The sequence below is a fragment of the Hyaloscypha bicolor genome, assembly GCF_002865645.1.
Source record: "Hyaloscypha bicolor E unplaced genomic scaffold K444scaffold_87, whole genome shotgun sequence".
Taxonomy (NCBI): Eukaryota; Fungi; Ascomycota; class Leotiomycetes; order Helotiales; family Hyaloscyphaceae; genus Hyaloscypha; species Hyaloscypha bicolor.
In genome coordinates, this window is record NW_020194589.1 from 2,268,406 (window position 1) to 2,288,623 (window position 20,218).

The 20,218-nt window shown below is 48.9% G+C and overlaps 6 protein-coding genes across 6 annotated transcripts; 2 read left to right on the forward strand and 4 right to left on the reverse strand.

The window, feature by feature from the left end:
- Positions 1-90: 90 nt before the first annotated feature.
- K444DRAFT_643715 (putative heavy metal tolerance protein) lies at positions 91-3,352 on the forward strand (the record flags this gene model as incomplete). Its single annotated transcript, XM_024884885.1, has 3 exons — positions 91-498; positions 558-2,770; positions 2,824-3,352. 3 exons carry the CDS (start codon positions 91-93, stop codon positions 3,350-3,352), a joined length of 3,150 nt encoding a protein of 1,049 aa, XP_024735886.1.
- A 416-nt stretch (positions 3,353-3,768) lies between these two features.
- On the reverse strand, positions 3,769-4,775 carry K444DRAFT_613773 (subunit IV of cytochrome c oxidase). The gene is made up of 5 exons (XM_024880412.1): positions 4,657-4,775; positions 4,553-4,606; positions 4,321-4,479; positions 4,124-4,224; positions 3,769-4,064 (listed from the first exon to the last, which is right to left on the reverse strand). The coding sequence occupies exons 1-5, from the start codon at positions 4,745-4,747 to the stop codon at positions 3,879-3,881; spliced, it is 591 nt and encodes a 196-aa protein (XP_024735887.1). The 5' UTR covers positions 4,748-4,775; the 3' UTR covers positions 3,769-3,878.
- Positions 4,776-6,277: 1,502 nt separating this feature from the next.
- K444DRAFT_531569 (putative repressible alkaline phosphatase) lies at positions 6,278-8,477 on the reverse strand (the record flags this gene model as incomplete). Its single annotated transcript, XM_024874998.1, has 5 exons — positions 6,278-6,536; positions 6,663-6,691; positions 6,871-7,130; positions 7,182-7,951; positions 8,053-8,477. 5 exons carry the CDS (start codon positions 8,475-8,477, stop codon positions 6,278-6,280), a joined length of 1,743 nt encoding a protein of 580 aa, XP_024735888.1.
- An 881-nt stretch (positions 8,478-9,358) lies between these two features.
- On the reverse strand, positions 9,359-10,023 carry K444DRAFT_643718 (60S ribosomal protein L34; the record flags this gene model as incomplete). The annotated part of the gene is made up of 3 exons (XM_024884886.1): positions 9,359-9,541; positions 9,807-9,930; positions 9,986-10,023. The coding sequence occupies 3 exons, from the start codon at positions 10,021-10,023 to the stop codon at positions 9,359-9,361; spliced, it is 345 nt and encodes a 114-aa protein (XP_024735889.1).
- Positions 10,024-10,290: 267 nt separating this feature from the next.
- K444DRAFT_531069 (PROCN-domain-containing protein) lies at positions 10,291-17,611 on the forward strand (the record flags this gene model as incomplete). Its single annotated transcript, XM_024874953.1, has 4 exons — positions 10,291-14,886; positions 14,939-15,054; positions 15,106-15,252; positions 15,379-17,611. 4 exons carry the CDS (start codon positions 10,291-10,293, stop codon positions 17,609-17,611), a joined length of 7,092 nt encoding a protein of 2,363 aa, XP_024735890.1.
- Positions 17,612-18,130: 519 nt separating this feature from the next.
- Positions 18,131-19,299, reverse strand: K444DRAFT_664166 (uncharacterized protein; the record flags this gene model as incomplete). Its single annotated transcript, XM_024886929.1, has 2 exons — positions 18,131-18,565; positions 18,973-19,299. 2 exons carry the CDS (start codon positions 19,297-19,299, stop codon positions 18,131-18,133), a joined length of 762 nt encoding a protein of 253 aa, XP_024735891.1.
- Between the last annotated feature and the right edge of the window lie 919 nt (positions 19,300-20,218).

Genomic DNA, 20,218 nt, shown 5'->3' on the forward strand with positions numbered 1-20,218 from the left:
CGAATGGGTCATGAGCTGTCCACAACTTCCTATCGACCTGGAAATTTGAAGTGGGACGGAGGAAATTGGGCATATACATAATAAAGTGTAATGGCAGGTGAGAGAGTCGAGCTGAGCTCGCCTTTGGGGTTCAATGGCACTTTCACGGACACGGATCTACTCGAACTGGTCCACTTCCACTATGCCTGGGTTCTGTTTGTTGTGTTCTTGACGGCATTCGTGACCAACAGCATCCTCTCTGCCGAGCGTTCGTCGGAGTCGAAAGGACCTGTTTTATTGGGACCTGGTGGAAAGCCGCTACCGACCTCCATTGCTCGAAAGAACAAGGAGGAACGAGAAAAGAACAAGAAGCTTAAGGATTTCAGCCGTGGTCGAAAGTTGCTCTTTCTTTACCTCTCCATTGGCCTCCTTGCGACCTTCGTGGCCAATGCGATCAATATAATTGTCCATGCTCTCACTGCCAGCGAGGATGGTTGGTGGTGCGGTGAAGCCACTGCTGTAAGTGGCAATGAAATCCAAGTCTGCTTTTGAACTAGACTAATATTTGCAAATTTTAGGTATACGTTTGTGCCTCCGTCTTCTTCTACAGCATCTTCCTCATCTCGATGGTTGATACAACACCGTCTCCAAACATTGCCCATCAAATCACATGGGTCATGGCGACAATCGGAGAACTGGTGCTGCTAGGAGGCACGCTAGCTCTCTATACCAAGCCTCATAGAGACAACAACTCTTTAACACGAGACATGACGCACGACAATAAGAGTATATCCAATACACCCAACGAGTGGGAGGTTGTAGAAATCATTGCCGACACTTTACGAGCCATCATTCTCCTGTTCTTGGTTAGCTTCTACCTCATCTTCTCACTCGAACGTCTGTATAAAGCCAGGAGTGGTAGACGTGAAGAGCTTGACGAAAATTCCCCCCTACTTGTCAATGGCCACGCAAATGGAAATGGATATGTCCGTGGGAATGGGTCTATTCAGAACGGGCATGCTCATGGATCCGGATCAGAGAATGCAACTCCGCAAAATGGACATGCTGATGGCACTGCTCATCGATTGACCAATGGTGACACTGGTACAGGGGATACCCGTCGGAACATGGATGAGAACCCTGCCTTCTACAAGCCTACTACTGCCCCCAACAGGACATGGTGGGAGTACCTTAAAGGATATTCTCTCTTCTTCCCATACTTGTGGCCCAGCAAGTCTTTCAGGCTCAAGGTTGTGGTCGTCATTTGCTTCTTTATTGTCATTCTTCAAAGAATGGTGAACATGGCAGTCCCCCTCCAAGTCGGCAAAGTGACAACCGAATTGAGCAAATCGGGCGCCAAAATGCCTTGGCTTTCAATTTCTCTCCTCATTGGCTTCAAATTCTTACAAGGTACCTCTGGGATCCTTGGAGCTGTGAGATCGGTCCTCTGGATCCCTATCTCACAATACTCCTACAAGGCATTGTCTACAGCTTCCTTTGAGCATGTTCACAGTCTCAGTCTGGACTTCCATCTGGGCAAGCGTACTGGAGAGGTGCTCTCTGCCTTGAGCAAAGGCAATGCGATCAACAACTTCCTGGAGCAAGTCACATTCTCAATGCTACCTATGATCTTTGATCTTGGGGTAGCTATTGTGTACTTTGGCGTTGCGTTCGACGCATACTACGCTCTTGTAGTCGCCATCATCACTTTCTCGTACCTGTATCTGACCATCCGCATGGCCCGATGGCGCTCTGATCAGCGGAGACAAATGACGAATTTGAGTCGCGAGGAGGATGCTGTCAAGAACGATTCTCTGACTTCATACGAAACCGTCAAGTACTTCAATGCTGAGGACTACGAATTCGAACGCTACCGGAAGGCCGTTTCGGCGTTTCAGAAGATGGAATACAAGGTCACTATATCCTTGAACATCTTGAACATCTCTCAGAACATGGTTTTCATGACGGGTCTTCTGGTAACGTCGTTCATCGCTGCATACCAAGTCACGACAGGCCAGCGTGATGTAGGTGACTTCGTGACTCTCCTCACTTACATGGGACAACTCCAGCAACCACTGAATTTCTTCGGATCCTTCTACCGCAGCGTCCAAAGCGCAATGATCAGTGGCGAGCGACTTCTGGAGCTCTTCAAGGAACAACCAACTGTTGTTGATGATCCAAGTGCCGTCGAAATGAAAAGCTGCGAAGGGCAAATTGACTTCAAGGATGTCAAGTTCTCCTATGATAAGCGAAAACCGGCTCTCGAGAATCTCAGCTTCACTTGCCGGCCAGGCACGACTACTGCGTTTGTCGGTGAATCAGGCGGCGGAAAGTCAACTGTATTCAGACTCCTCTTCAGGTTTTATAATACTCAGGACGGCAGCATCCAGTTGGATGGCAGCGACATCAAGGGCATAACCATCGATTCTCTCCGACGCCACATCGGTGTTGTTCCGCAGGACACGATTCTGTTCAACGAAACCCTAATGTATAATTTGAAGTACGCAAACCAGAACGCCACCGATGAAGATATTTATAACGCCTGTAGAGCTGCTTCCATTCACGATAAGATTCTGGCTTTCCCAGACGGCTATGAGACCAAGGTCGGTGAGCGAGGTCTTCGTCTCAGTGGTGGTGAAAAGCAGCGTGTGGCCATCGCAAGAACTATTATCAAGAATCCCCGCATTATCATGCTTGATGAGGCAACTGCAGCATTGGATTCCGATACAGAGCAGAACATTCAAGAAGCATTGCGAACTCTTTCTGAGGGCAGAACTATGCTCGTTATTGCGTAAGCAGCTCAATTGTTCTCTCTTCTAACAACACTACTGACATGGAATGTAGTCATCGATTGTCAACCATCACAAGCGCTGATCAAATCCTCGTCCTCCATGCTGGAAAGGTTGCTGAATCCGGAACTCATCAAGAGCTTCTTGATCGCAAGGGTCGCTATTATAACATGTGGCGAAAGCAGATCCGTGCTGAACGCGCTGCTGAGCAAGCATTCCAAATGGCAGCAAAGGCGAAGGCTCTAAAAGAAGCTGTCATGGCCCGACCGGGTAGTTCAGGAAACGAAGGCAGTCCTAGCGAGGACGTCAGCGAGACCGAGGGAGACAATCGTAGCGGCTCGACGTTGGTTACTCCTAGCCACGGTTCCATTGCTCTTGTTCGTGCAGCTGAAACCTATAGGACCGCTGCGTCGATCGACGATTCCCATTCCGACGAGAATTCCGGAGACGATAAGATGGATGATGGAGAGCGCCCTTCCGGACCCAAACGCGAGGGGAAGTCACCAAAAGCCAAAAATACCAATACCAAGTCAGTCCAAGCTGATGAGGATGATGGTAATTTAGCCGACAATGACAAAAAGTGAACCAGCTCCCCCAGGCAGTGTCTTCCGTTAGAGATGATTTACACTTTGCGATCTGTTTCATGTGAACCTTGACGAACTCAATGCTCTCGTCCCACCCAGTTCGAGATCAAGGAGTTGCGTCAAAACATTGCAATGGTCGTCATTTTCATTTTCATTTTTCATGACTTCACTGTGCATAATGAAGATTCACGACAGTTACGAAAGGGGCATTAAAACGGTGCATTCAGGCGGTTAGCGATTGCTTTAATTTTTGAGGTCTGTTTGTTCATAGACGGGCAGTCATTGTGTGTATTTACAAAAGAAAAAGGCCAAACCTGTGAGCACCCATAGCTCTTTAGATTAATCCGACGCAAGTCACCCTTATTTCGTATGCACCTGAAAGCGTTATATGCTGAATCAACAAAAAGCTATAGCATGCTTGACAAAAAGTTGTGCAAAGGGGAAATTCTTCAATTGACGAGTATTCTACAACATCCACTTCCCTCCGTCACAAAGTACCCGTTCCCCGGTTACCAGTATGCTCAATCTATCGGTATTCAGGACGAACGAAATCAGCAAAGTTCTTTGGCTCCTCGTAGTTGTGGTGTCCGTCCCCATGTGCATCATGACCGTGTGAATCATGAGCGTGGGGATCTTCAGTCGGACCAACATAATCCATCTTCAGGACATTCCCACACTCTGGGCACCTTTCAATTGGGCGATCGCGGGACATCTGTTTGAATCTCCATAAGCAACTATCCCTACATGGGCCAGGTTTGGAGAAGTACATACAGTGAGCCAAATGGTGACATGGGAATCAGCGGGGTAGCCGGTACAACCAGCATACTGCTCATCCCCAGCAGACTTGACGATAATGGGGTTCTCGAGCGTGCCTGGCATGCCAATTAGCCTTCAATCTCTCCCCCCAGCCCCTAATTCCCCGAATCCTAAATGTGGTCTGATTTCTATTCCTGGCGACGGATTCGTACCTTTGCGAGAAGCATCCAATGGCTTCATATCAAAAACATCAATGCCCTGCATCTTCCCCAAAATCTCGAATCGCTCCAATCCGGTCGCCTGCTCCAAGTCCGTGGGCACCGTTGCGACTGCTGCTCCGGGACCGATGAGGTCTGTCTCATCCTTGATTTCTGTGTACCTGTCAGCCCCGAGCCTCCCTAAAGCTTCGCCGTGCTCGCCGAAGCTCCGAATCGATGAATTTACCCTCGAATTTCTTTATCTTTCCAGCATTGGAGCTGCTCGCGGGTGCTGCTTCTCCTGGAGAGTGAGTTAGATTGAGGTCGGGGATGGAGAGGGGACAGGCGTACGGCGCACGAAAGAATTCGTGATGCTGCGCTTGATGATGGGCGATACTGCCGCTCGGCGCGCAGCAGCGAAGGCAGAGCGTTGGAGGAACATGGTGGGCTCAATTGAAGTTGTAGATGGGATGGTACGATTCCTCGTGGTTTTGACTTGAAAGCCGAGCTCTCCTTCAAGCACTAGCGTCTCACGTGATGCACCCAGCTCCTGAGGGTTGCAATAAGTTCAGATTTTTTCTGGTGTGTCTATCTTTCTCGGGATGGACGTTAATAGCAGAGATGGTTCCCATCTTCACTGAACTGAGTGCATTTCTTCCCCGGCGTTGGTTTCTGGCGAGCTTGAACTGATGACTTCAGAAACTGAAGGCTGGGCAGAGTGTTTCAGTGGGGAAGAGCGTGAGTGTGCAAGATTTCTTCTTCTGAGAAAGTCCCAGTGCCAGAGTCCCTAGTTCCAAAGCAATAGCCCGAAGTCCAGGATAGCGATATCGACAACAAGCCACAACCAACAAAACCCCCCAATAACTCCGAATAGCCTCACAAAATCGTACATCCATATCAACAAGGGGCACTCAATTTCCTTCAATACCTCCATCCAACTCCTATCCTTTCCGAACCTGGCCCATATTGTGCATCATGCGTCCCGCATCTCCTCTCCGCGTAATGACCGTTGTTCCTGCACTCCCACGAGCAGTAATCGTTAACGTATCTCCGATGAATATTTCGTCGATTTGGAAGACACTGGTCTGGTATCTCGAATGGAATATCATACCGGGCCCGTTCGGTAGGGTCATTGATTCTTTGGAGTTGTTCGTAGATAAGGTAGCAACTCGGTCCGGCGAGGAGAGTGCTGTGGCCACACAGCGACTCGATTCTCCAATACTGGCACATGGTATGAATTGCTTTGGCTGTATGATGCACGGGAGTTTTATGCAGTGGCAGCTGAGGTGAGGCTTGACTTTGCGTATCTTGAGAACTCTACACTTAGGATTGAGGGCCTTCAAGTACATATGAGTGCAACCCACGAGATCTTCCTAGAGCGAGAGTGGCCCGCTACAAAACGTGGCACAAGGCTGTTTGGAGTTTTCGCAATGAGTACTTCTGCGTTGGTATTGAAAGCAAGCATATCGTCCTTTCAATCCGATCCTACTGTAAAGTTCCAAACGCTGACATAGTGAGGTGACCATATCAGGTTACTTCCGAGAGCACAGGGTAAAAGGCGCCAATGACATTGATACGGGGAACGCTGATTGCAGTTGAGCTTTTGATTGCAAAATCCATCATAAACAAGCAATAGTGAGTAAATCATACTGCATTAATCTGAAATTGCCCAAGCGCAACGGTTCTGCAAACTCTTGCTACCGCATCTGCAAACATTGACGGGCGCTCAGAGTTCTGTTGCATTTGCCACAACGATGGCTGCAACCTGTGGCCATTCCAATGTAATGGGAAGAAGCTTTGCGGCTGAAGGTTTGTCGCAAACGAACAACAGTCGTGTGTGACAGTCGGAGATGTTGTTTGTGTCTCACGTGACACGCTCCAGGTTCAAACTAGGGATTAACGGCAGGGTATTCTAGGTTACAGAGGAAAAGCACAACACAAGCTCAAGGATCCTCCAAATGGAGCGAGCCATTCATGGAGCCTCACCATAGAGGTGCTCATAATGTCTCTCTACCATGTACAGTTCCTGTTCTGTAGGTTCTCGGCCGGTCCAGCTCTGGTCGGTGGTGGTGGCAACACCGAATGTTTTCGATTTCTCGACCAATTCATCTGTAATTGCCTTAACATCGACATCAAGGTATTCTCTGAGAAATTCCCCAATTTCGGTGTTTTCGTGGTTGCCTCTCAAAGAATCTGTCCCAACTGAGCCGTAGATATTCACATCGACAGCACTACGGGGTCTCGGGTCAGTATTCCCTTTCAGATACAACATTTAGAGTCGGGACAGTGTTTTATGTGCATTGTACTCTATGACACATGGGAAGGGGGAAACAATGCTCCGGAAAATTGAGACTTACGAATGGCCGTGAGTGGACCAGCCGATTTGCTGCCGCACAAGTTAGCACTGTAAATTCAAAGGTAAGTGTGAATGGAGTTTTGAGCTTCGGAGTTGTATTGGATCTTTCAGCAGAAGGACAGGAGAGTGGAGAAAGCTCTGAGGACAGCTTCCAGGCTCTTTGCTCCAGCAGGAGAAGTAAACGGGACAAGGATGAGAACAAGACTTACTGCTCTTCGACTGATCATATCAGCGAACGTATAAACACTAAGTAGCGGCTGGTCGACCAGCAACTGGATCTCGCCATCGCTAGCGTCTTGAATACCCAGCCCACTTTGAACAAGCTCGGTGATATATTGCTTAAGGTCATCTCCTTGAGCACCCTGGCTAATATGAGAGTTGAGCTGCCGGGCTAGGTGCTCAGAGGAATGCGTCGCATTAGCCAACACTTCCGGAAACCACTTGTACTGTGGGTATTGCGGGTGCAGTTCTAAGGATGTTAGTCCTAATTTCTCCACGCAACTCAGAATTTGAGACATACGTTTCGCAATAGAAAGACCTCCGGTTTCGTGATCAGAGGTCGCGACAAATACGCCTTCGACCTCTGACCGATCTAAGAATTCCACAACGCTTGCCATTGCTCGATTGTAGGCCAGAACCTCATGCACTTGTGCAGCAGGGTCATTACCATGACCAGCGTGATCGATTCGACTGCCCTCAATCATGAGGAAGAATCCTTTGTCACTATCTTGCGTGGCTACTTCAAGGGCGTTCAAAGCAGTCCTTGTCATCTCATCCAGCGAAGGATATAGATCATCCATATTCCGGCGATCAATCTCGAAAGGGAAATCGGAACCTGCAAACAACCCCAAAAGCGGAAGCTTCACAGCCTTTCCCAATTCGAGTCCATCAAATTCCTCCCTACTGTCGATATAAGTCCAGCCATATTTGTCTTGTGCAAGCTTTGTAATATCTCGGTCATCTCCTCGACAGCTCCCATCCGTCGTGTTAGACAAAAAGTGGCATCTACCACCACCAAGCATGAGATCAACGACTCTCCCGAGTGGATGCTCGCCGACCTCTTGCTGGGCAATTAGATCCTCCTCCAGTCTTATTTTTACGTGTGAGGCAAAGCATGCGGGCGTAGCATCTGTGATATCGGTCGTCACAACCAGGCCTGTCATATAGCCCGCTTTTTTTGCGGCTTCGAGCACGGTTCCACAAGGGGTATGGTCTGGCAGCATTGATATGGCGCCATTATAACTCTTCATACCACATGAGAAGGCTGTAGCTCCAGCAGCTGAATCGGTACTGTTTAATGGGGAAGTCAGCAACTGCTCCATAAAACTTGCTGCAGGGGAACATTGTGAGACTGTGTAAAGTAGAAAAGAAAAGTCTCCTGGAAAACCTACACAAGGCTGCTGCTTGATCTTGTTCGAGAAGACCCAATAAAGTGTTGATCGAGGACGAGGATATCATCGATGGGTAGACCGGCTTGTAGCTGTCGAAAGCTACGGGTCATCGAAAGACTGGCGGGACCCATTCCGTCAGACACCATAAAGATGAGATTCCGCTTTCCCCCAGGTTTCGGCTTCTTGTGGTCTTGTTGCGATGTGTGGTGCTGAGATAGCACAGCAAGCACAATGACGGCTGCCGTTGCTAGCAGTGCCCAAGTAAACAACCCAAGCTCTCGCCAGAATCCATAGTGATGTCGAGGGCTGAGAGGGATCTTCCCCTGGCTTCCCAGAAGGGCTGTATCTTCGTCTGCAGCCTGCTCTTCTGAATGTATCGAAGATCCTCTCCGGTCAGAGGCAAATAAAGGTTCGTTGGGCGCCATCACCGTTTCGTCTGTTACCTCTAGGATGCTCTAGGGCAAAAAGAATGTAAATAAGTAGAGAGCGAAGAGCATCTTCTAAACAGAAGATGTTTTGATAAGTGAGTAAGGGAAGGGTCGCGTCGTGTGTCTAAGACATTGTAATCAGTTGGCAACTGCACGAGTCGGCCAAGAGCGGCTATTGACGCCAAAGATAGGCAGTCACGGGGAGATAGGCTTTGACAGGGGTACATGCCTGTGGACTGTTCTTGACAGCTCTAGCTTGAACTACTGAGTAGCAGATTGACATCGGTGATTTATTTGGAACTCCTACTGCATCTTATCATTAAGAGATTCTTACAGCTTTAGGCGTTTCCGGTCTGGTCATGGTCTTATGAGGCAACTTCCAGATAGGAAGATGTTTAAGCCCAAAAAATATGCTATTGGTACCGACAGACTTTTATGGCCTTGACTGGAGATTCATGCCAGGCACAGCGGATCTCTTCAAACTGAAGTATGCTGCGAATGGCTTTAGTCAATCTTGCCTAATGAAACCTAAAAAGGGGCAATAAAATAGGGATTTATAGCAGTACAGTGAGGGATCTGAGAACCAGGAGGCGCCAAAGTCCTTTGGGAGGGTTATAGACCATGAGATGAATCGTAAGGGAAGCTGCTTGGGATATTACTTGTTGAGCATTTTCTATCACACTTCAGGACGTGAACCCGCAACCACATGTACCAGGGATCGTCCAGGCCACAATATCGTTCAGGAAACTGGTATCAATTCTGCCATGCAATCGAGTCTCATGATTTCGATGGAAGTCTTGAGATAAGTACAGCTATTCCTGCTGCCGATGCAAGTCCGCCCAGATGAACACCCAGAGCAACCATATCGAGATCATCCTTTAGCGCTTCTTTTGCTGAGACTCTTTGAGAACCTTCTTCACAATCTTCTGCTCCTCAATCAAGAATGCTCGAACGATACGATCCCGAACGCAGTTGGCACATCTTGATCCACCGTAGGCGCGTTGAACCGTCTTCTTTGGTCGGGAGATCTGGGAGTATTCACGAGGTCGAAGAGCTGGGATCTGTAGATAACATGTGTCAGAACAGATCCTTCAAGAAGCAACACAAAGGCAAAAGTCCCCTGCAGATATCCACTCGAGGTCGAGAAACGCCGGCACACGCTCAAATTGCTTCAATCTTCAGCTTGAATCCCTGGCATAAAGCATTCAACTTTGCAATTGTGGCTTATGAGGTGCTTTGGTAGATTCTCGCCCAGAATTGCGTCGGCCTCTCAGAGTTGAATCCCCACCAGTCCCGAATCAAGTATTCGCATTGTAAATCACTTACTCCTGGCAACTTAATTCCGCAGTCTCCACACTTGGGCGCAGTACCAGCTTTCTTGATGTGAAGGTATCGAAGGGAACCGCCGGGGGTCTTGACAACGCGGACCTTGTTCGATCGGGTGTTGTATCTACACATTCCATCAGAACTCTGCTTCTCATTCTTCTGAGTTTCCAACCACTTACGGGTTTCGGCGTCTGTATGTCAATCTGTTGGAGGCCATCGTGACGGTGATTGCTTCGTGGTTGATCGAAGTTCCTTGTCGTTGAAGTTCGAAAAATTCCCCCAAATCTGAAATGTGCGGTTAAGCGAGGAAGGTGCAGGAGTCAGGCACGTGATATTATTTGTAGAACTGGAGTTGATTGGCTGAGACCAAAAGTGATTATACGCTAACACGCGACTGGAAATAATTCTTGCCCCGAGTCAACAGTCCACTCCAAACCCCTCATCCATCAACAGGAGTCTGGAGACTGTGCGACAGACATCGAGCATGTCGTCAATACCCCCTCCACCTCCTCCAGGATGGAGTTCTTCAGCTCCTCCGTCGCTCCCTCTGGGCGCGCCCCCAGGAGCTCCCCCTCCACCTGGCTACAGGCCACCAGCAGACCCTCAAGTGGCCAAGTTTGCGCAGAAGAAAAAGGAATGGTTACGACATCAGCGAAATCGATTCGGAGAGAAGCGGAAGGGAGGTTTTGTCGAGACTCAAAAGGCCGATATGCCCCCTGAGCATCTCAGAAAGATCGTGAAGGATATTGGCGATGTCTCCCAGAAGAAGTTCAGCAGCGACAAACGCAGTTATCTCGGAGCCCTCAAGTTCATGCCCCATGCCGTGTTCAAGCTTCTCGAAAATATGCCTATGCCGTGGGAGTCAGCTCGAGAGGTGAAAGTGCTGTACCATGTCAACGGTTGCCTCACTTTGGTCAACGAGATTCCGAGAGTCATCGAACCCGTCTTCCACGCGCAATGGGCGACGATGTGGGTGTGCATGAGAAGAGAGAAGAGTGACAGGAGACACTTCAAACGAATGCGGTTTCCTCCTTTCGACGACGAAGAACCACCGCTGTCCTGGTCAGAGAACATAGAAGATGTAGAGCCTTTGGAGCCTATTCAGATGGAATTGGACGAGACCGAAGATGGTGCAGTTTTCGAATGGTTTTACGAGCATCGTCCACTCCTCGACACATCACACGTCAACGGCCCGAGTTACAAGGATTGGAATATGACTCTGCCGCAGATGACGACTCTTTATCGACTAAGTCACCAGCTCCTGAGTGATTTGGTTGACAAGAACTACTTTCACATGTTTGAGCTCAACAGTTTCCTCACAGCAAAAGCACTCAATGTTGCCATCCCTGGAGGTCCACGATTCGAACCCTTGTATAAGGATGTTGATCCAAATGACGAGGATTTTGGTGAATTCAACGCGATTGATCGCATTATCTTCCGCCATCCTATACGGACAGAATACCGAGTCGCATTTCCATTCCTTTACAACTCTTTGCCACGAAGCGTCAAACTGTCTTGGTACTCGCATCCCCAGATAGTGTATGTGCGAACAGAGGACCCGAACCTACCGGCATTTTATTTCGATCCTATCATCAACCCGATTTCATCAAGATCTGTTGACCCGAAGAATATCACGATTCGCCATGAGGATGAGATTTTCGGGTTTGGAAACAATGAAGAAATGGAGGATGAAGCTTTCGAGCTACCTGGCGACGTCGAACCTTTCCTGGCCGACGAAGAACTCTATACAAGCGAGACTGCTTCCGCTATTGCCCTCTGGTGGGCACCATTTCCATTTGATAGGAGATCAGGCCGGATGGTACGAGCCGAAGATGTGCCACTTGTCAAACAGTGGTACTTAGAGCATTGTCCTCGAGACCAGCCTGTGAAGGTTCGAGTATCATATCAAAAGCTCCTCAAAACTTTCGTTTTAAACGAACTCCATAAGAAGAAGCCAAAAGCACAGAACAAGCAGAGTTTGATGAAGTCCCTCAAGCAAACAAAGTTCTTCCAACAGACCACAATCGATTGGGTTGAGGCTGGACTTCAAGTCTGCCGCCAAGGGTTCAATATGCTGAATCTTCTCATTCATCGGAAGAATCTGACATATTTGCATCTCGATTATAACTTCAATCTCAAGCCAGTCAAGACCTTGACTACTAAGGAGCGAAAGAAGTCACGCTTTGGAAACGCCTTCCATCTCATGCGTGAAATTCTCAAATTGACGAAGTTGATCGTCGATGCTCAGGTTCAATATCGACTTGGGAATATCGATGCGTTCCAGCTTGCGGATGGTATCTTGTATGCCTTCAATCACGTGGGCCAACTGACTGGGATGTATCGATACAAGTACAAACTTATGCATCAAATCAGATCATGTAAAGATTTGAAGCATTTGATCTACTATCGATTCAACTCAGGCCCAGTCGGCAAAGGACCTGGTTGCGGCTTCTGGGCACCAGCTTGGAGAGTTTGGCTGTTCTTCATGCGTGGGATCATTCCTCTTTTGGAACGATGGCTTGGGAACCTATTGTCCAGACAATTCGAAGGACGACACAGCAAGGGAGTGGCGAAAACCGTCACAAAACAGCGTGTTGAATCGCATTTCGATCTGGAGCTTCGTGCTTCAGTCATGGCTGACTTGATGGATATGATGCCAGAAGGTATCAAGCAGAACAAAGTCAACACAGTCTTGCAGCACTTGTCTGAAGCGTGGAGATGCTGGAAAAGTAATATTCCATGGAAGGTGCCCGGCCTACCTGCGCCTATCGAGAACATAATTTTGCGTTACGTAAAGAGCAAGGCAGATTGGTGGATTTCTGTAGCTCACTACAACAGAGAGCGTATTCGCAGAGGTGCTACCGTTGATAAGACTGTTGCGAAGAAGAATCTTGGTCGCTTGACAAGACTCTGGCTGAAGGCTGAGCAAGAGAGACAGCACAACTACATGAAGGATGGGCCATATGTCTCTTCGGAGGAAGCTGTGGCAATCTACACAACGACTGTGCACTGGCTCGAGTCACGAAAATTCTCACCTATTCCATTCCCGAGTGTTTCTTACAAGCACGACACGAAGATCTTGATTCTAGCTCTCGAACGTTTGCGTGAAGCTTACTCCGTCAAAGGGCGTCTCAACCAAAGTCAGCGCGAGGAGCTTGCTTTGATTGAACAAGCTTACGATAGTCCGGGAACAACTTTGGAGAGAATCAAGCGCTTTCTCCTTACCCAGCGAGCGTTCAAAGAGGTCGGTATCGATATGAACGACAACTATAGTACGATTAACCCAGTTTATGATATCGAGCCTGTGGAGAAGATTAGTGATGCGTATCTCGACCAATATCTTTGGTACCAAGCAGACCAACGCCACTTGTTTCCCGCATGGATCAAGCCATCCGATTCCGAGGTACCTCCACTACTTACTTACAAGTGGGCGCAAGGCATCAACAACCTCGACAAGGTTTGGGAAACTGCTGATGGGGAATGTAATGTCATGATTGAAACGCAACTGTCGAAAGTCTACGAGAAAATTGATCTAACGCTCCTCAACCGACTGCTGAGACTCATCATGGATCACAATCTTGCGGATTACATCTCATCAAAGAACAATGTTCAACTCACATATAAGGACATGAACCACGTTAACAGTTACGGTATGATCCGTGGCCTCCAATTCTCGGCGTTCGTCTTCCAATACTATGGCCTTGTTCTTGACCTCCTTCTGCTTGGTCTCCAACGTGCCAGCGAAATTGCTGGCCCACCTCAAAGCCCCAACGACTTCCTGCAGTTTCGTGATCGGGAGACCGAGACCAGACATCCGATCAGATTGTACACAAGATATATCGATCGTATCTGGGTGTTCTTCCGGTTCACCGCTGACGAGTCGCGCGATCTCATTCAGCGATTCCTCACTGAACAGCCAGACCCTAACTTCGAAAACGTGATCGGGTACAGAAACAAGAAATGTTGGCCGAGAGATTCGCGTATGCGTCTCATGAGACACGATGTCAATCTTGGTCGTGCAGTCTTCTGGGATTTGAAGAATCGATTGCCACGATCTGTGACGACTATTGAGTGGGATGACACCTTCTCTAGTGTCTATAGCAGGGACAACCCCAACCTGCTCTTCTCGATGTGTGGTTTCGAGGTCCGTATCTTACCAAAGATCCGCAACCAGAATGATGAGTTCCCGGTCAAAGACAGTGTCTGGTCCTTGGTGGATAATACTAGCAAGGAAAGGACCGCGCATGCTTTCCTTCAAGTCACAGAGGAAGACATCGCCAAATTCAACAACCGTATTCGTCAAATCCTCATGTCTTCGGGTTCCACTACTTTCACCAAGATTGCCAATAAGTGGAATACCAGTCTCATCGCCTTATTCACGTATTATCGAGAGGCCGCTGTCTCAACTGTTAACCTTCTCGACACAATCGTCAAGTGTGAAACAAAGATCCAGACCCGAGTCAAGATTGGCCTGAACTCAAAGATGCCATCTCGATTCCCTCCGGCTGTATTCTACACACCTAAAGAACTTGGTGGCCTTGGTATGATTTCTGGCTCTCACATCCTCATCCCGACAAGTGATAAGCGTTGGTCAAAGCAGACGGATGTTGGTGTCACACATTACCGTGCTGGTATGACCCATGACGAAGAAACCCTTATTCCGAACATCTTCAGATACATTATTCCCTGGGAAGCCGAATTTATAGATTCACAACGAGTCTGGACTGAATACTCCCAGAAACGACAGGAGGCCAACCAGCAAAATCGACGACTCACACTGGAAGACTTAGAGGACAGCTGGGATCGGGGTTTACCTCGTATTAACACTCTATTCCAGAAAGACAGAAGCACATTGAGTTTTGATAAAGGATTTCGCGCAAGAACCGAATTTAAGACATACCAATTGATGAAGAGCAATCCTTTCTGGTGGACCAGTCAGAGACATGACGGAAAGTTATGGAATTTGAACGCGTATCGTACAGATGTCATACAAGCGCTCGGAGGGGTTGAGACAATCCTTGAACACACGCTCTTCAAGGCAACCGCTTTTCCGTCCTGGGAGGGCCTCTTCTGGGAGAAGGTAAGGCTTATTCTTATCATAGTTTAACATTCACGTGCTAATCTGTTGGCAGGCGTCCGGCTTTGAGGAATCAATGAAATTCAAAAAACTCACAAACGCACAAAGATCCGGTCTTAACCAAATCCCTAATCGTCGCTTCACTCTCTGGTGGTCTCCTACTATCAACAGGTAAGCCTACTTCCAACCAGTTTGCTATTCTTTTATTAATTCGATAAACAGGGCGAACGTGTATGTTGGTTTCCAAGTCCAACTGGATTTGACTGGCATCTTCCTCCACGGCAAGATTCCGACGTTGAAAATCTCTCTTATCCAGATTTTCAGAGCACATTTGTGGCAGAAGATCCACGAGTCAGTTGTCATGGATTTGTAAGCAACTATTTCTTGTCCTTACCCCGAGCTCTTTACCTACCAAGATGGGAGGATGTTTCATACTCCCGGCTCGCTCCAGTCTCTCTCCTACCTAAAGAAATTATGGTGCTAATTCGTTGGTAGATGTCAAGTTTTTGATCAAGAACTCGAGCAATTAGGTATCGAGACTGTCCAGAAGGAGACTATTCATCCCAGAAAGTCGTATAAAATGAACAGCTCTTGCGCCGACATCCTTCTATTCGCAAGTCACAAATGGAACGTCACACGCCCGTCGATTCTTTTCGATACCAAGGATGTTATTGAGCCAACTACGACGAACAAATTCTGGGTTGACGTTCAGCTTCGATACGGAGATTACGACTCTCACGACATTGAGCGATATGTGCGCGCCAAATACCTGGATTACACAACTGATAGCATGAGCATATACCCGTCCGCTACTGGTCTCATGATTGGTATTGATCTCGCGTACAACCTTTACTCTGCTTACGGTCAATATTTCCCAGGTTTGAAGGTTCTTATCCAACAAGCTATGGCGAAGATCATGAAAGCCAACCCTGCGTTATATGTTCTTCGTGAGCGTATTCGTAAGGGCCTTCAACTATATGCCTCGGAAAGCAATCAAGAGTTCTTGAATTCACAAAATTATTCGGAACTGTTCAGCAACCAGATCCAGCTCTTCATCGATGACACCAATGTCTACCGTGTCACAATTCACAAGACATTCGAGGGTAACTTGACTACGAAACCTATCAATGGAGCTATCTTCATCTTCAACCCACGCACTGGCCAGCTCTTCCTTAAGATCATCCATACCAGCGTCTGGGCTGGACAGAAACGTCTTGGCCAATTGGCGAAGTGGAAGACTGCTGAAGAAGTCGCAGCGCTGATTCGGTCCCTGCCGGTTGAGGAACAGCCAAAGCAGCTTATCGTCACCAGAAAGGGTCTTCTCGATCCATTAGAGGTTCACTTACTAGATTTCCCTAACATCTCTATCCGAGCTTCCGAGCTTCAACTTCCTTTCCAAGCCGCAATGAAGGTCGAGAAACTGGGTGACATGATTCTCCGAGCCACCGAGCCTCAGATGGTGCTGTTCAATCTTTACGACGAATGGCTGAAATCCATCTCTTCGTACACAGCCTTCTCTCGACTCATTTTGATTCTTCGTGCTCTTCACGTCAATCAGGACAAGACCAAATTGCTCCTGAGACCTGACAAGACAGTCATCACTCAAGAGCATCACATTTGGCCAACTTTGTCAGACGAGGATTGGATCAAGGTGGAAACTCAATTGCGAGATCTCATTTTGAACGACTACGGCAAGAAGAACAATGTCAACACTTCCAGTCTGACCAGCAGCGAAGTTCGAGACATCATTTTGGGCATGGAAATCAGCGCTCCTTCGATGCAACGTCAACAAGCTGCCGAAATTGAGAAGCAGCAGCAGGAGGCACAGCAGCTCACTGCCGTGACCACCAAGACCCAGAACGTCCATGGAGAGGACATCATTGTGACAACCACGTCACAGTTTGAGCAGCAGACCTTTGCTTCGAAGACGGAATGGAGAACCAGGGCAATTGCGACATCGAACCTTCGGACTCGGGCGAACAACATCTACATCTCATCTGACGACATCAAGGAAGATGATCACTTCACCTACATCATGCCTAAGAACATTCTCAAGCGCTTCATCACAATCGCTGATCTACGCGTGCAAGTCGCCGGCTATCTCTACGGATCGTCCCCCGAAGATAACGAACAAGTCAAAGAGATCCGGTGCATAGTCATGATCCCACAAATAGGAAGCACACGCGACGTCCAGCTACCCCACCAGCTACCACAACATGAATACTTAGACAAGATGGAGCCCCTGGGAATCATTCATACGGTATCCGGGAACGAGCCACCGTACATGACTGCGATGGATGTCACCCAGCATGCGCGCCTCATGAATGCGCACGAATTATGGGACAAGAAGACAATCAGTATGACGGTCTCGTTCACTCCTGGGAGTGTCTCCCTTGCATCATGGGCTCTGACCCCGCAAGGGTACAAGTGGGGTGCAGAGAATAAGGACATGGGAAGCGATCAGCCTCAAGGATTCAGCACGAGCATGGGAGAGAAGTGCCAGCTTCTACTGAGTGACAAGATACGTGGATACTTTTTGGTACCGGAGAATAATACGTGGAACTATAGCTTCATGGGTAGCTCGTTCGGTAGCATCGAGAAGAAGCCCGTGCATGTGAAGATCGATACACCACTTCCGTTCTACAGCGACCAACACCGACCTCTCCACTTTCAATCGTTCGCGGAAATCGAAGACCTCTGGATCGATAAGGACGATGTCTTCGCATAGAGGATGACTGCAATTGCTGGATGGGAGTGGAGTGTCTGGGGAGTCGATGACTCGATAGGAAATTGGAAGGAAAATTGATTTCTGCGTTGCTGGTCACCATGTATGTATCGCGGGATCTCGGTCGGGCGTTTGATCGGGGACAGGGTCCCGTACTGTATGAATTAAGAATCTGGATAAGCATAAATTTCCCTGTTCCATCGTCGCAATGTTCCGGTAGATCGGCGAGTAAAGAATTAGTTGACTTGTGAGATTCCAACCTGGCAGCGTTACACTAGCGCGATGATGATGATGATGATGATGATAATGATGGGTGTTATTGCAGAAGAGTAAGTCTTATCACGTGGGGCTTCCTGGGTATGGCTCCAGAAGGTTGAGGGAAGCATGGTGAGACTGTGGAATTCCCAATCTACCCGTCTACGCCATTGGGATGTGGCGAGCTTAATCGTTACCACGATGGCTGTGAGAATGGAGCATTGTCGAAATAGAGTTGCATAGAACAATGCCAAACTACAAAGCAAACTACTTGTAGCCGCATCGTCCGGCAGGAGTGAGCGAGTTGCAAGAGAAAGGCTTGAGTTGATTATACAGGGGCGTGATGGAACAATGACGAAGGAAGAGCCCTGAATGTTCCTGCCTTTGTGGTACATTCAACCCTTCTTCACCTCTCTGCATAATCGAATCGAATCGGCTGTTGCGGAGAGTTGCAGCCGGGGGCTCCTTGATGGTACTCCGTAAGCACACTTCGGCTGTGTGATCTGCATGCGGGTCAAACCCTATTTCTCCAGTCCAGTCCAGTACAACTTGGTCAGACGGTGGCAGTGTGCAGGTGCAGTGCGGCGCTGGTGGGGTGAGCAAGGAGAAGGAAAAGCTGCGATCCGGAAGATCTGTTCCTGCATGCTTGCATGCATGCATATCTGTGTCTTTCTCTGTCTTTTTCTCTTGTGGGGACGTGCGCTGGAGGTGGACAGCAAAAAGCAGCATTCATTTTCAATGTCCCACGTCAATGCTAGGCATTGCTAATGCGATACTCTACATTCAAAGTCTACTTCCCGGTACTCCCTTCGGTGATCCCGACATGTCCTAGAATGGCCATTCCCGTCCCTCGCTAGTCTTAATGAATGTCCAACAGTCCAACTGTGACTTGACTTGGGACACCTGGTGCGCTGAGCATTGAACATTGAAAGCTCGCTAGTGCCGCTTTTAAAGTCACCGCACTGGGCTGCCCCGCCACAGTGTCTCCAGTGATCCATTCCATTCAGCACTCATGCAGGCACAGGCACAGGCACAGGCACAGGCACAGGCACACACAGACACAGGGCTTAGCTTAGGCAAGGCTAACGCAGGTACTTACCGGTACTTACCGGTACTGCACCCTGCCGCCGGCCGTACGAGTTACAGCTACACGTAATCTCGGCTTCTTTCATTGTCCTCGCCGTGCTTCGTACGTTCGTTCGGTCCGTCAGTCCGTCCGTCCGTTCGTTTCCTTCTTCGAACGACATCACCTGCGAACTGCAACCTGCCGACTCCAACTCCAACTCCAACTCCAGCTCCAACCCCAGCCCCAACCCCAGCTCCAACTCCAATTCCAACTCAAGATCAAGATCCAACTCCAGCTCCAACTCCTGCCGCTCTGCCGCCGCCCCCCTGTTCTTACCAAACTCGCGAGTTTGTGGTGACAGGATCTTCATTATGCCTTAAAGATGCGAGTGCCATCAGACGAAAGCCAGCATAAAAAGGCAATATCACTCCAATATTAACTCGCGCCAGGGCCAGGATATGGAGCATCTTGCATGCGCTGCCTGCGCTGATCGAAGATCTTATGGCGATGTCTTTGCCTATGATGGCTTCTTCAGCCCTTCTCCGAGCCATGCGACAGCGATGTGTAGCCAAGCAGTCGTCGCAGTTTCTCCAAGCGGACACTGAGGGCATTTATCACTTTGGGGGTAGGTTTGAGGCCGTAGGCGTCCAGTGCTTGCTGTTACTCCATGGAAAGTCCCAGGAGAAAGCATGGTTGGCTGCTCGAGACCGCCCCCGTCCAATTCCCCAGTATATTACCCAATTCGCTGCCACGCATCAGTCCTGCTTTTCGTCCTCTCTCGTTCTCTCTCCCCCTCTCTCTCTCACTCTACTTTGGGTGCGCATGAGGCACCATGATTGTGGTCATCTCCGCCGCGAGCCACCACGGCCCTATCGAATTGCTGCTTTTCTATTTTAATATGATTTGACCCCTGGGCCTTAATGCAGGTTCGGTAGCGTGTGTCTGGGCGCCTGGTCTGACCCCACCACGCTCCAGCACGCCAGGGCGGCACACCCCTCCCCTGTGGCGTGGAAGCTTCCAAATTTCTTCGAGAAGCCCCTGGTGGGCCGCCACTGGGCCCGCGGACCTCTCAGCAGTTCCGTCCCATCTAGGCCTGCCCGCCAACTGATTTTGATGCCCTTGCTCTGCTTCGCAGGCACTCACTGTCCCAATCGGGCGGGGCTGGCAATGCGTTCCCAAAGGACCTCCCTTCTGCATTTTTCTGGCTTTCCTGCTTAAACAGTTGCCGTCTCATTCATGGCGAATGGCCGGTGCGCTTGGAGTGATGTTCAAGACGCGTCCGCGCCTTT

Coding starts and splice junctions, on each gene's coding strand:
- K444DRAFT_613773 (XM_024880412.1), bottom strand. CDS start 4,747: ATGTTCCTCCAACGCTCTGCCTTCGCTGCTGCGCGCCGAGCGGCAGTA. Junction 4,607..4,656: donor CACGAATTCTTTCGTGCGCC/GTACGCCTGTCC, acceptor CTCACTCTCCAG/GAGAAGCAGCACCCGCGAGC. Junction 4,225..4,320: donor ATTGGATGCTTCTCGCAAAG/GTACGAATCCGT, acceptor TTGGCATGCCAG/GCACGCTCGAGAACCCCATT.